The sequence below is a fragment of the Numenius arquata genome, chromosome 5 (assembly GCF_964106895.1).
Source record: "Numenius arquata chromosome 5, bNumArq3.hap1.1, whole genome shotgun sequence".
In the NCBI taxonomy this organism is placed as follows: domain Eukaryota; kingdom Metazoa; phylum Chordata; class Aves; order Charadriiformes; family Scolopacidae; genus Numenius; species Numenius arquata.
The window spans coordinates 63,883,104-63,897,935 of NC_133580.1; the positions used below are offsets into that span (position 1 = coordinate 63,883,104).

At 37.1% G+C, this 14,832-nt stretch overlaps 1 protein-coding gene across 1 annotated transcript in view; it reads right to left on the reverse strand.

Annotated features, from left to right (window-relative positions):
- Positions 1 to 14,832, reverse strand: part of ADGRA3 (adhesion G protein-coupled receptor A3) — a 56,916-nt gene that overhangs the window by 19,919 nt on the left and 22,165 nt on the right. Inside the window, exons 3-9 of the mRNA XM_074147276.1 lie at positions 14,304 to 14,375; positions 12,992 to 13,063; positions 12,027 to 12,098; positions 10,285 to 10,445; positions 8,638 to 8,851; positions 7,508 to 7,672; positions 621 to 822 (exon numbers count right to left, since the gene is read on the reverse strand). Coding sequence (XP_074003377.1) covers positions 621 to 822; positions 7,508 to 7,672; positions 8,638 to 8,851; positions 10,285 to 10,445; positions 12,027 to 12,098; positions 12,992 to 13,063; positions 14,304 to 14,375 — 958 coding nt within the window. The remainder of the gene's footprint in view (positions 1 to 620; positions 823 to 7,507; positions 7,673 to 8,637; positions 8,852 to 10,284; positions 10,446 to 12,026; positions 12,099 to 12,991; positions 13,064 to 14,303; positions 14,376 to 14,832) is intronic.

Below are 14,832 nucleotides of genomic sequence, written 5' to 3' on the forward strand. Positions count from 1 at the left end.
TCTAGAAGCTTCAGCGTTGTACTCTGAGGCACTGGCCCTCGTCCTATCGCTCCACTCCCTGATAAAGAGTCCCTCCCCATCTCTCCTGTAGCCCCCTTTAGGGACTGGAAGGGGCTCTAAGGTCTCCCCGGAGCCTTCTCTTCTCCAGGCTGAACAACTCCAACTCTCTCAGCCTCATAGGAGAGGTGTTCCATCCCTCTGATCACCTTCGTGGCCCTCCTCTGTACTCGTTCCAACAGGGCCATGTCCTTCCTGTGCTGAGGACTCCAGAGTGGGATGTAATACTCCAGGTGGGGTCTCAGAGTGGAGTAGAGGGGTAGAAGTACCTCCCTCATGAGGCACTGGGACAGGCTGTCCAGAGAAGCTGTGGATGTCCCATTCCTGGAGGTGTTCAAGACCAGCCTGGACAGGGCTTTGAGCAACCTGCTCTAGTGGGGAGGTTGGAACTTGATGATCTTTAAGGTCCCTTCCAACCTGAACCACTCTATGATTCTGTGTGTTCACCATAATTCAACTAGACCATCCGTATTACCAGTTTAAAAAAATAATAATAATGGAGAAAGACTTGTGAGTTTTTATTTTCATTAAAGAATTTGATTTTATAGAAATGCACGAATTACCTGGTTGAACATATAAAGAACTCGAGTCACATCATTCGCATATTGGCACCTGGAGTAGTCCTCTTCTGCCCAGTAGCCTCCCCTGTCGCATCTGCGCCAGGCTCGTCTCTCATCTTGTGAGTTGCCAGGATATATCCCACTGCCAGCAGAATAACGTGTACACAGCAGGTATGCTGTAATGCCTGCCAATGTTCTAGGCCACCTGGGGAGTCAAAAGCAAAAAAAAAAAAAAAAAAATTTAGACAAATTTGCATGACAAGTAAATAAAAGGATTAAACACTACAACACAAAATAAAGAGACACTCAAAACTAAGCGTCTCAACTACCTAAAGGGCCACCTTGGCTCGCCTTCAGTATTTTCAAGCTGTTCATATTTGTGTACTATTAACAAAACAAGTTCTAATACTAGCATGCTTTTTTGAATTCTTTCATGAGGTTGCAGGTGGAGAGGAAAAGGTGCTTATAAAATTACTAAAAATAGTTTACAATTTTTTTAATAAAAAAAACAAAACAAGACACCCTTGCCTACTTCACAAAAAATTCCATTTTAACACTATAAAGACAGTTAAATACATAGCAGGAAGCCCTGCAAGCTTTCTACTTGTCCTGCTCACATGCATCAATGTAACTTTCAAATGACTGCATTCACATCAATACTAAACCGCAGATATGAACAGAAGACTACATTTACAGTAATTAAGAAACAGTAATGCAGACACTTTAACCAATTTTGCAACTAAACATAATACCAAATGGAAACTAACAGGAAAATAAAGTGTTCCTAAAGTTAAGATACATCAAGGTACGTGGAAGTAAGCACTTTTTAGAAAACTTTTCACACTCAACTATCCTCCTCTCTAATTTTACTGCATACTTTATCTGTATAAACATATACACAGATAAAAATTAAATAAAGAATAAATAAAAAATTGCAATACACCTTTAGTGCACTGATCAGAACTGATTAAAAGGAAAAATAAGAATAGAAGGAAAACAGGCCTGAATTAAGCTGCAATGCTGAGAAGAGAGGAGGACAGGGACAAGGAATGGCAGCCAGACTGCCCCTGCTGCCGGCCCTCTCCCCTGCCAAGATATGCATAAGCAGTATTTTATCATCCAGAACACTAATGCTTAAAGTTTAAAAGGAAAAAGTATACATACCTAAACTGCAGAATGCTAAGTATGTCAAATCCAGCCACCCAACATACAAGGTTTAACTAAAACTGAGAACAAAAGAGCTTCATCTGATCACCCCAGGCTTTCTCCACCATAATTAAGTCAAGGTCCTTGACCAGCCTTAAGAGCCAACATACTTTTTCCTCAATTTTAAGTATTTCAAAGGGCCTTGCACAAAGCAGTTGTCGCCAAAAATTGAAGTGGTCCAACAAAATATTCTGTTAGATTACACTGGGATTTAAAGTTTGCTTTTTTATCTGGACTGCACTTCAGTAAATGGTCATTTAGTCACGACTATCACCTAAATTAAGAAATGCTTAGAACATATCTGTATTTTAAAAAAAAATATTCTGTGTTTGCAGAAAGATGGAGTAAATACCTTGAAGAATGTTCTATTTCAGGAAATTAAAATTTAAATAATATTGCCAAGGCAGAGAAACTGAACAAGTCAGCTCCATTCTCCCTTTTATTATTCATTTGTTAAGTAACTTCTCCTACTGAAGACGCTGGGATTTATCACAGTTCTTTCTCGAAGAAGAGAGTAACTCCAGGGCTGGACCAAGGCAAAAAGCCTTTATATTAAATGATGCAAGAGATTAACTTTTGGGGTATACTGAAAGTCTTCTCTATCTCAAATCCTATTTATTCCTAATCAGCTCCAACAGAACAATTTTAGCATATTCAGTAATGGAAGACAGACTCTTACTTCAGGCCATTTTGGCAAAGATTATTTAGGTTTGGGCAACAAGAAACTCAAAGATAGCTCCTGGTAGCACCCTTAAAGTGCACAGGTCATGGCAACAACTATAAAAGCATTCCAAGTCAGTAAGGTATCTAATGGAAAACACTAGACAAACCAAAATGGAAAACAAAGGCTTAAATTTTACTATCTTTTATAACAGCTTTGGCATTACAAATCAGTTCTCCATATTGTAGTGACATCGTTTAGTTAAGAAATGGAGACTTATTATTATGACCATAACCATAGTATCCGAATACTAGAAGAGACAGAAGATTTGAGTATCACCCAACCTAGCAAATATGCATACGCTAATTTCCAGAGCCTCTGCAGCCACTTCAAGAAATTTACGCAAGTGTCACCATTCAACCTTTATCAGAACAGAACTTACACCAGAACTGGTGACAATGGAGATGGTTAGAAGAAAAAAAAAAATAAATTAAAAACCCCATTAGCACAGTTTTTAAATGCCAAGAATTACATACAGGTGTTTTAGAGAATGTAAATTAATTCAAAGAACAGGTAGAATCTGCAATGGTCATGTAAATTATTTACCATCTTTTCTACTGTATAGAAGAAAAAACAGTAGAAAACAGAAACCTTCCACAGAAAAATCCTAACAGCCTTTGTGAATTGCTGCAATCCCAGTAGTGACCATTACATGCACCCTCGCAAGCCAACAAAAACATCACTTTGGATCATGTCTGGCCAACTTGGATCATAGATAAGAGCAAGTTACGGATCTGCTGGGAAGGAAGGAAGGGATAAGGGGATACAATACATGTAAACTCATCTAAGTCCCTGAAATTTCTGTATGGACAAATTAAAATAAAGTCCGATCAACAAAGGCTGGTGGAAAACCAAGCACAAAGCTGAGACACTTGAATGCTCCCACTTCTTCGGGATACATAAGGAGCCTGCAGAGAATGAAGCCAAAAAGAACACAGGCAGATGAGGACAACTAAGAAATCAGCTGGCACAGCGGTTAGAAGACACACAGGCCCACAAATACCTTGCGGAATGCACCCAAACCTCAGCTTCCAGAACGCAGAGTCAGGTTTCCAGAAACAATGACGTGGCCAAAACATCATTTCCAAAACAATTCTATCAACACTGAAATTTCTGTATTAAGTTTCCACATCAAAGATGCCACTTTGAAACAGATATCTGTCTCCCTCCTTACAGACTGTTGGTTTTTTTTTTTTTAAAGTTGTGTTTTTCCAAAGCATTTTAAAAGTTAGAGCATGGTCAGCTCATTTTTTGACTGAATGTATAGCCTTACAGAGCAGGGGCCACATGGCCTTAGGATAATTTAAACACTGCGGTCCTGGCAGATGTCCTGTGACACAACCTCCAACACAAATATTTTCACTGAAATAGGGCATGTGCCATTCCTTTCCTCACTCTTCACACCCAGCACTAAAGAATCAGAAAAAAAAAAAAAAGAGAAAACAGAGTAAAACACCAGGACTCAAATGAAAAATAGGTTTTTCAGGAGAACTTTAATTACTATATTTTGAAACAAGTATAATTTCTAAGCTATATAATCTGGAAGTTCTGTAGCCATCAAATGGAAGAAGTGAGAATTTCAGTATTTAACACTACTTCAAAGGTTATTAGAGTTTCACAGGATTATTTGCCTGCTCTCACTGTTCTCTCCGCTTCCTCTATTTGTTTTTAATCCACCTCTTTCCCTTTTGATACTGTCCCTTTATTCCTACTGCATTTACTTTGCATTCACCTCCCTACACAGCATTTTATCCTCTTTTACCATGATCTTCTCAAAAGAATGTTAGTAATGCCACATAGTCACGTAGCTTGTGCTACCTTTATAACAAATTTAGGTATGTACAGAAACATTTTATTAATAAAACTAATATATTATTCATCTAATGATTGAGAAAGATTTCCATTAAATTGGACATAAAAGGCGGGCAATTTAAAACTCTCAGCTTCCTGCCATGATTTCACATACACAGAAAGAACACAAATGCATGGTGTCTTTAAGAGAACTGCTTTGTGGGCAACAGTACCCCTTCATCTTCTTTCCTCTCCCACTCGTAACACCCCTTGTGCAGGTACAAGTTTCTTTACAGCCCAGTGGTGAATGAGACAGGAGAACCGATTCCAGCTCTAACTACACTTCCCTTATCCCATATTTTTTGCAAAGTGAGTGCTCATCTGGACCATTCTCAGCCACGAACTGTTTCCTCCCAATACCTCTATGGGATGAGCTGATGAGGCGCTCTCCACGAAGCCAGAGAAGACAACCCTCTGGCCCAGCTCAAAAGGTGACTAATGACATGGAATTCTCATCATGCAAACAAAAGCTACGTAAATTGGACTGTATTCTTAATTTCTTGGGAGCCCAAGCCTGAATACCTTTCACAGTTTACCCAACCGCTAGCAGAAGTGCAAATTTGGACTGTATTAACACTCTTATTTCATCACTGTTTATAATTAGGTGCTCAAAATTTATCACATATACATGAGAGTAGACAGCTGTGGGGGAAAAAGATGGTTCATTTACATTTAAGTACTGCAATTTCATTTCAGGAAAAAAAAGGCAGACCATGAGATTATAAAAGAATTCTCTCCTTCATGCATATTAATTCTTTTTTGAAAGCATTCATTTCTTTAAACCAACAATAACTTTCAGTCACAATGAGTTTTTATATTATAATTTCATTAGCTTACAGGTAGTTTACTGTTTTTTTTCTTATTACATCCTAGTAGTTCTCTAAATTCAGCATAACTAGTTTTAAGATTAATTACACCCAGCAAGTAACAGTTTTCAAAAGGATAATTCTTATATTTAAGAAAGAATTCTATCAACTACCAGCATAAAATTATTCTAAACACAACAGTTGAAGGATTTACTGAAGCAGAAGCGTTGGGCTACTTTTTAACATGCAAACTGTATTTTCCATTTAATCATGGATAGCAACATATTCAGGAATATTATATGAGCAAGACTTAAAAGAATATCTAAATAAAAAAAAACCAGATTCCACGATGAAGACAGTTTTTGCCCAATCTTCATAAACTCATGCTGAACTACTATTACTGAGCCAAAGACTCTGAAGGCAAACATCCTCCTTTGCTACCCCATGTCTGAAAGGATAAAAATCTAGATGCCAGTTTTGAAATGGCTTCCAAGCTAAAATGACTAACCAGTTCCAACTAAAAAACTATAAAATCAAATTCACCTAGGATCATTTACAGCCATCTGCTCAGAACCATTTTCTCACTAGTCAAAGCCTTATTTCCATATGGTCTCAAAGGTGAAAAATTACTCTTTATTATTACTCTACCTAAACTACAAATGGAAGTCTGTTATAGTAAACCCAGACATAGTGAACTTTTTGATAAGCTGAACATTTCCTGAAATCTTATTTCTTTCTACTGAATTCCAGAGGGGGGAAATCCTATTACACTGAACAGTCACTGAACAGCACAGGTTAATTTAATGGAAAACACTTTGAAATAAGCCTTTACCATCTGTTTTCTCCTCTAATGGCAAATCAAAGAAGAACGATTCACACTTGTATCATTAAAAAAAAAATGCATAAGTGATTTAAATAGACATGTTCTTTGATGAATACAGCATGCATCTGTTTGACTTTCTTAACCTTTTATCTTAAGCAGGAAGTTCTCATTTTCTAATGTAATGCTCATCCCTGCAGTTGAAAGCACCACAGTGTAAAAAGAGGATACACACAAAGTTTCTTATATAAATAATTCCTCACAATGCCAAAGTGAAGCTCTTCAGTAGTTCCAAATTGCCCCTGTGTAGCAAGTGATCTCAACACCCCTTACTAACAGATCCTCATACTCGGACAACACCTACCTTTTTTCCTCAAACTGTCCAACTAATGAACATAAAGATGAGCTCAGAACAAATGATCTCAGCCAGGACTTCACCTGGATTTTTGCTACAACTGGAGGCGGCCTTCTGCAGTTGAAAGCTTGTCTCTTCTCTCCCCCAAAAAACTTTGTCCCAGCAACACGCTTTAACTTACCTTTCATTTCTTAAAATAAAAGATTTATGGTCTTAGATTAAGCTGTATAGAAAGAAGATGACTTTAAAGAACTCTAATGTACACAGGGAAAAGAAGAAAATGTTATAAATGTAAATGTAAGATCAAGCAGAAGATCAACACAGCCAAGCAGCATAAGAAAAGGGAAAATAAATAAGTGGGTAAAAGCAGTTATTACAACATTACGAAACCCTACAAACCACAGTGAAAACATATGCTATGACATACACTAATTCTCAGTAGGAGCTACTGCAGGGCAGTACAACACAGAGTAGTTATAAAGGGAATTACCTTACATATAGAGAATCTATACAGAAGCTATCTGTTACAGCTGGCACCTCCAGGAGTAACGGGTTGTTAGAGTGACCAGCAGCAGAAAGATCAGAAAAGGGAAAACAGGTGAAGAGATAAGAACAAAAGATAAAACACTCTGCAATACCCAACACAATGGAATATCAGAGCTACCACTACAGTCCCAAGAATCATTAAAAGGAAGCACCATTCATAATATTTACTCTAATACTCACAAAAGAAAAACTATATAATGTGTTTCTTATGTAGTGATTTTGTCATACGGGAGCAGGAGGCTTTTAAAAACCTGGTGGAACCCCCCCTCAGTATGCAGTTCAACTTTAACTTACAATCATTTCAAAAGTTTCACTCTATTCCAATAATTTCATTTATATCTTTCAAATATCATCACTTACTTTCCATCTATTCCAAAGATGTGAGTTAACAGGCTCAAAGTTTACCATTTCATGGTATAGCTGTGTGCCCTTCTTTGAACACATACTAACTTAGAACAGTTAAAAATCTATTGCCACTTACAAACGAACACCCACATACGTGCCTTTAAAGCATAGTATCTTAGTTTAAAACAAAATTAAGTGGACCTTTCTTTTTTCTGGAACAAAAAAACTGAAGTTACCAACCTGAAATCCCCTTTATTGTTGACAACCCTCTCTGGAGGGCAGTACTGCGCAGAGCTTTCCAACACCACAATGTCTACTGTCCTCGTGTTATTCCCACGTCTGGTTTGTACGTGGCAACCCCAGTTTCCCGTGGAGCCAGCCTGAATGTTTGAGATTGTCAGCGCACTGGGAAGATAAAATAAACAAATAAAAGGCAACAGTCTTGCAACAAAAATTTATATAAGCTTTTGCCAAAAGATGAATAAAGTACAGAAAGACAACGGGAGGAACAATCAATTACAGACAACTGTGAGTGATCTCACAAAACCAGAGCTGTCTATGAATCAATGTACTGTAACTAACAGAGAAATATTTACTATTCTAGCTCTCAATTCTGCCAAAGTAGGAAAGAAAAAGAACAGCCATGGGAAAAAGTTCCTTGACTTCAGAAAGAAGAGATGAGAAGCCAAAGTTCCCCAAGTGTTATCATTGCTCTTCAACACAAAATTTTTATAGTTATTCCAGAAAGGCCAAACTAAAATAACTTCCCAAATGCGTGATTTGTGATAAAGTTAGAAGCCCTAATTTACTAATACAATTACAGAATATGTAACAACTCTACAGATGCTGAATGAGTCAAAATCTGCTGCAGGCTGAATAAATTATACTTATAGATCTCTGCTGGAGAACTTCAATACTATCAACTGTGGTGTGCTCAAAAGGAAGAGGAAAGAATCAATGAGCAGTTCACTTAAATGCCTTGCTTTCATAATTTTCATGTTCCAAGAGAACAAATGTATCCTACCACAAACATATTTTACAGGAACTGCATTGGGTAATGCTTGGAGATAATTAAAACCCAACTGCAACAGTCCTGGGCAACCTGCTATATCTAACCCTGTTTTAAGCAGCTGGGTTTGACTAAGCCAATCTCTAAACCACCTTCCTCAAACTTGATCATCAGCAACAGTAACCAAACCCAGGTATTTTAAGAGATAGGTGAAGTTACAGACTACTTCTGTACTTGGGAAGTGTCTGTCTACATAGGTTCACTCAGTAAGCACATGAGAGGTCCTTACTATTTACAGAAACAGCCACTAAATCAGAGCAGAAAATAAGGAGTGGGAAACATTTGCTCTTTATAGATTCACCTGGCAATCAGTGAGCAGTTATGAATCATGTTTTTTTCAACAAAAATACCCTGGGACTCATCAGTTTCCACTATTTTTCCATCCTGATACCACAAGACTTGCATGTCTTGATCAATGTACGAAGCCATACACTGGAAGGGTAGACTATCTCCTTCAAAGACAACCTGACGGTGAGACGGAGTCATATAGAAAGATGGTAATTCAAGCGGTGGTTCTAGAATTCAAGAAATAAAATCACAATTAACAGCAAGAATCTGTTATGTACCTAATTTTCAAAAGAGGAGAAAAATACACTGAGTATCAATTACTGATATAACCTCCTTCTAAGCTGCACCTTGCAAGATTTATATAAAAACAATATTTGATGCATCGGATATTGAAAAACACAGATTATCCTCATATTCTTTTCCAAAATATGTACGTATTTAATGTAATACACTTCAAAAATCTTTTGCTAGCCCACACCCAAAATCTGTGAAAAATATAAACTTGAATGAAAAATATATTTAAGCATTTTATTTCTTCACAATTTCTCACTATTAATATTTCAAAATCACGAATATGTATGTTTTATTGTTTTGACAGATGGAATAACTATGATACAATAAAGAAGTTAAGCAAGTTGATCATCACACCAAGGCGGATAATGAACAACAGAATCTTAGGAATCTTATAGGAAAGTAAGTCATAAAATGAAGACCTTTTAACTTTAGAAATTTGGGCTTAGGATAATTTGCACATCTGAAGTCAGATAGCTAGACCTTGAAAAAAAAAAAAATCACTTTCTGATTCTTCTTGTGAAGCTCAGGTAAAAATGCCTGAAAAACATGGGTTAGCAGAAAAAAGGATTTTATCTTCAGAGTGCTACTCATCCCTAGTTTCTACAGACTAACATCCACGATCACCAATTTATTATTTATTTCCAAAAGCAAACAACACAGTCACAACTAAAGATCAGCCTCTGGAAAAGAAACCCTATTTACCACTGTCATGTAAGTGCTGAACTTTAGGGAAACAAAACAAAGGAAAAAAGCCTGCTCATTAATATTAACAGAATATGGAAAAGAAGTATCTTGGCACTGGTGAGGCCCCACCTCGAGTACTGTGTCCAGTTTTGGGCCCCTTACCACAAAAACAGACATTGAGGTGCTGGAGCGGGTCCAGAGAAGGGCAACGGAGCTGGTGAGGGGTCTGGAGAACAAGTCTTATGAGGAGCGGCTGAGGGAGCTGGGGTTGTTCAGCCTGGAGAAAAGGAGGCTGAGGGGGGACCTTCTCGCTCTCTACAACTCCCTGAAAGGAGGGTGTAGAGAGGCGGGGGGGGGGGGTGGTGTCGGTCTCTTCTCCCAAGTCACAGGTGATAGGACAAGAAGAAACGGCCTCAAGCTGCACCAGAGGAGGTTCAGGTTGGATATTAGGAAAAATTTTACACTGAAAGGGTTATCAAGCATTGGAATGGGCTTCCCAGGGAAGTGGTTGAGGCACCACCCCTGAAGCTATTTAAAAGAGGGGTTGACATAGTGCTTAGTGACATGGTTTGGTGATGGGGTTTTTTTATCAGAGTTCAGTTGATGGTTGGACTAAATGATCTTCAAGGTCCCTTCCAACCTGGACAATTCTATGATTCTGTCAGTCACCAGGATTACTTACCACAGGTCAGAAGCTCCTGCTTAACACCAGTCACCGTTTGTGACTGAAGTGACTTGGGATAAGCACATTTAGTTTCACGTACAGTTATATTTCTTTCTTTTAACCACTGATGCATCCACAATATGTTGCAATCGCAAAGAAGATAATCAGTCTGAAATTCTCTGAAATACAAAATAGATGTTCAGAGTGACAAAAAAGCAACACTCCAAGGTCTGAAAGCTGGACATCAACAGCTGTACAACACCTCTCCTTGTCACAGTCAACAAGCAGCCAAACCCCAGAATACACCGGATTTTCCTGCCACTACATACTGGAAGATGCTCCAATACTCTGCCAGCTGTGGCCTGAGAACGAAAGTACAAACTCCCCAGAAAAAAAGGAATCCTCTCCATAAATATGAGGAACATCTAATGCATTAAGAAGTTTCTAGTGCTTTCTTTCACAGAGGAACTTTATGTTATTTTAGTGAGAATTAACAAGGAATTGCTTGAATATGTACCACCATAACTTAAGAACACGCTTCATTGCTTCATTTTAGCAGTCAAATGCTTTAACACTAAAATCAACAGAAACATAAAAATAGCCTCTCACCTATTTCTCTTTTCAGAACCGCTATTCACACAATTTTAATGATAGTTTTATTTTGCTTTATATGAAAGCCCCATAAGGCTTTTCATGGATTCATAGTCTTCTCTGTATAATTTAATACTTTCTACTAAAAAGACATACCAAATGCCCCCATAGGTGTCTGTTGTAGTCAGCTAAATTAAAAGAGAACATAAATATTTTATCTGTTTAAAAACAGTTAAAAATGTATCAAAACATATCACTGTGTCTACACTGGTTTTTACCTCTAGTGAAAACATATTTTATTTTTATTTTTGCAAACGTCTAGAGGATAACACAACATTGCAGGCAGAACACTTCAAACACTAAAACAACATTCCTGTGAAACTCCTTTTGGTCTTTGTTCACAGAAATTCCCCCAGACACACACATTTTTAATGGCAACAGTTATACCCAGGTTCTCTTGACAGACCTGTGATGTGCTTGGACAGCAACCTTTACATACACAATTAAAATACCAGGAAAAACAACTTATGAACAATTAAAATAAGCTGGAGGAGGGAAAGAAACATTTGTCTTTATAAACAAGAAATTAACTTGGTGTCAAAGCCAGAAGTCAGAGCTTTTATGAAAGTCCCAGCACAATGAGGCAACTAGCTTGTATTTTTTCCTGGTAGTCATGACAATGGGTAGCACTGATAATCTTTTTCATTTACTTTCTTCCTTACCCAATATTACAAGTGTCATGAAATTAAAGGAGAGAAAAATAACCTGAGGTTGAGATGTACCCACTGTCTTGTACAACAAAACTACACTGTTCTTCAAGGAGTAAGATCTTCCTTAAAAGTATTTGTTCCCTTTGTTAAAAAGGTGGAAAACACTATTTATTTAATATAAAAGTAATAAATGATGCATACAGAATAAAACTTTCAGAAGCCCGGATGTGGATATAGCTTTGTTCTCTCAGAACTACGTAACAAATACCGATCATCTTTTGAAGGAAGTTATATAAACACCCAAATACCTTTCCCATGCACTTGTTCAGATAAAGAAACCCGTTATGAGGTTTAAAAATAAAAATGCAAAACTGTAGTACAAGCAAGTATATATAAAATGGTTTTTGTTACGAACACAAGTGACCACGCCAATTAAGACTAGATGCAATAAGTACTTACAGAGACTTCAGTGAACCAAGATGATCGAATGTTCCCTGTGTAAGTGTAGAAAACAGATTTCCAGAAAGATTCCTAAGAAATAAAAGTGTCGTGATTTGATGCTCAAGCAACTGACGTTTGAAATCAGGAAATCTCTCCTCAAGACAGCATTATTTTAAAAACTACAAGATACCATTATGACACACTGTCATAGCTCACAGGACTGTAACAATAAAAATCAGGTCTGACAGCCTAGCAAAAATCCCAAAATAAACTCTTCCCCAATGCTTCTTTTTTAGCTGAAGAATTTTAAGATCAGAAACAAAGACTGAAAGCAAACACTTTATTTTCATTTAAAGCACCAACTAGCACATGTTGAGCATACATTTCAAGAAGTTTAAAATTAACTTTGGTGTTCACAGTGAACTGATATGTTGCCATTAACATGCTGCAAGAAGCATGTTTGAACTAGCAGAATGTATTTTTTTAACATATTCTACATCCCACTTTCTCTGTGTCAATGAAAGAAATGCACAAGAGGATGACAACCAGTGCAAAGAAACATTCCATAAACTTACATGTTATTTTCTTCCAGTAAATGAAGAACTACAAAACATGCAAGAGAGCCAGGCAAAACACCAACCACACTGATGCCGTGGTAGAAGGAACGGATATTAAAAGATTCTATATAACCCTGAAATATTTTTGTAGGGGAAATATTTCGTACAGCCTGCTATTTCCCTACCCTCTCCCCCCGCTATACCTTCTAAGAAACTGCAAAATGGTTGCAAAGCAGACGGAGCACTGGGTAGTGTGGTTGGGTTTTTTATAATCTTGCTACTGAATAGCATACCACAACAGTAGCCACGCTGCACGTCTTTAAAGCGCACACGTAAAGAAAACTACTCCCACTGAAACAAAGAAAGTTAACTTACATAAGACTAAAAGTTAAGAAATTAAATTACATACAACAAAATTATACTTACAATCTAATAAGATTTACGAGTCCTCTAAATATATCTGCATTCAGGCAGCCTATTCTGTTGTTCGTTAAGTCTCTATAAATAGGAAAAATCAGAGTAAACTGTTTTATTTGCAAGTGACATACAGGCTGCAAACAGAAGCATTTCAAATAAAATCCATGAGTAACAGATTGCATCATATATACATTTAGTCTACAAAACGCAAATAGCGCTATGTGGGTGTATACACATGCGCATAGAGTCCTTATCCCATTTCTAAAGTAATAATGGTTTGCCCATATATAGTTAAATGAGCCCAGTCTGACCAGTAAAACCCCTTAGAACAGGCTTGGCTTATCTCACTACAAAGTAAATTTTCATATTTGTACAGTATATTCATCACATGCGCTACATCACTTTTTTTTTTTGATGTGCCAGAGACCTATACTAGCGCCTTTACTGCACATAAATAGGACCACTTCTATATTTAAACTTACAGAAGTCTTTAAATATTATATTTTATAAAATAGGTCTTAAATCGAATTGCCAAAAAATCTTAAAGAAATAAAAATTAAGTTTGCAAGTAGTAATGGTCCAGAATTGGTCCTTCAGCTTTATTTTTAATGTTTTTAAAAGTGCAATTACCAAAAAAATTTCCTTTTAAGTGAGCCAGATCATCTGATCTGTGACAAATGAACATATATACCACAAAAGTTTAAGAAGAAAAGTTGTATTCTTTGGAGCAGAAAGCAAAATCACTAAGACTTAAAAGCTGTCTCAGATATTCCGAGAATTTGAAGAGTGTTTTAATAAAATAAAAAGGGAAAAAAAAAAGGGGAAAAAAAGCCAAGGTATAAATCCCCCAAAAATGTGTTAATGGCAATGTTGGCACAACCTTCAATAAAGCAGTATTAACAGTGCTGTAACTTCAGTGTAGTATTAATAGCAAGGGACTCTCTTTTCCACTATGACCTTTGGAAAAAAAAAATAATCATGAGTTTAACATCTAACAAAGCAAGACTTGATGGTATCAAAGCTGGGAATGAATGTTCACCCAGTGATGTTTCAAGCCACTGAAATACAAAAAGGGAGGAATAATACAAGAGCCTGTCAGTAAGAACAAGTGAGACTGCCAAGCCACAGGCAGTGGATGTTCTTCAGTCATAAGACTGAAAGCAGACTTTATGTGTGTGTGTATATTTAGACAGCATCTACATATTCAACTTTTAATATATAATAACTCTGCTGTCTAAATTTCCAGAATCTAAGACTTACTCTACTCTCAGAGGTTTTTTGTTTGTTTTGTTTAAACTGACTAACTAGATGTAGTACTTACAGTCTTTTCAGAGATGAAAGCCCCAGAAAAGCTCCTGGATCTATAGTACTAATAAGGTTGTTCTTAAGGTCCCTGTGGAGAAAAATTAAGACATTATATTTATCACAAGCTACCCTTTAAAACAGATATAGATGCATGAAGTCACACTTGTCTCAAGTTGTTTGAAAGCTGCCCAAAAGACCCATACAACACATTTCTACTTTCTCTAACATAGCATCTTTCAAAATTTGAAAAAAATCTGTATTTTAACTACAAAGAAGAATATAAACACCAAGTATAGTGTATTCCTTTAAGTATTCTACCAGTTCCTGTGACGTGAGAGGGTACGGAGTCAAAGATATTTTGCCACAGTGCCCCAGTAGATTACAGCTGCTCACGGTGTAACGTCTGTTCATTACACGGTCCAAAACTGTTTAGCACTGTGCTGTCTTCTTCAGCCTACCCAGTTTTAAACGCTTTAGTAGTTCCCAACATCAACCAAAAGCAGCAAAACAAGATCCTAAAAATACACCAAAAGACACAACATGGG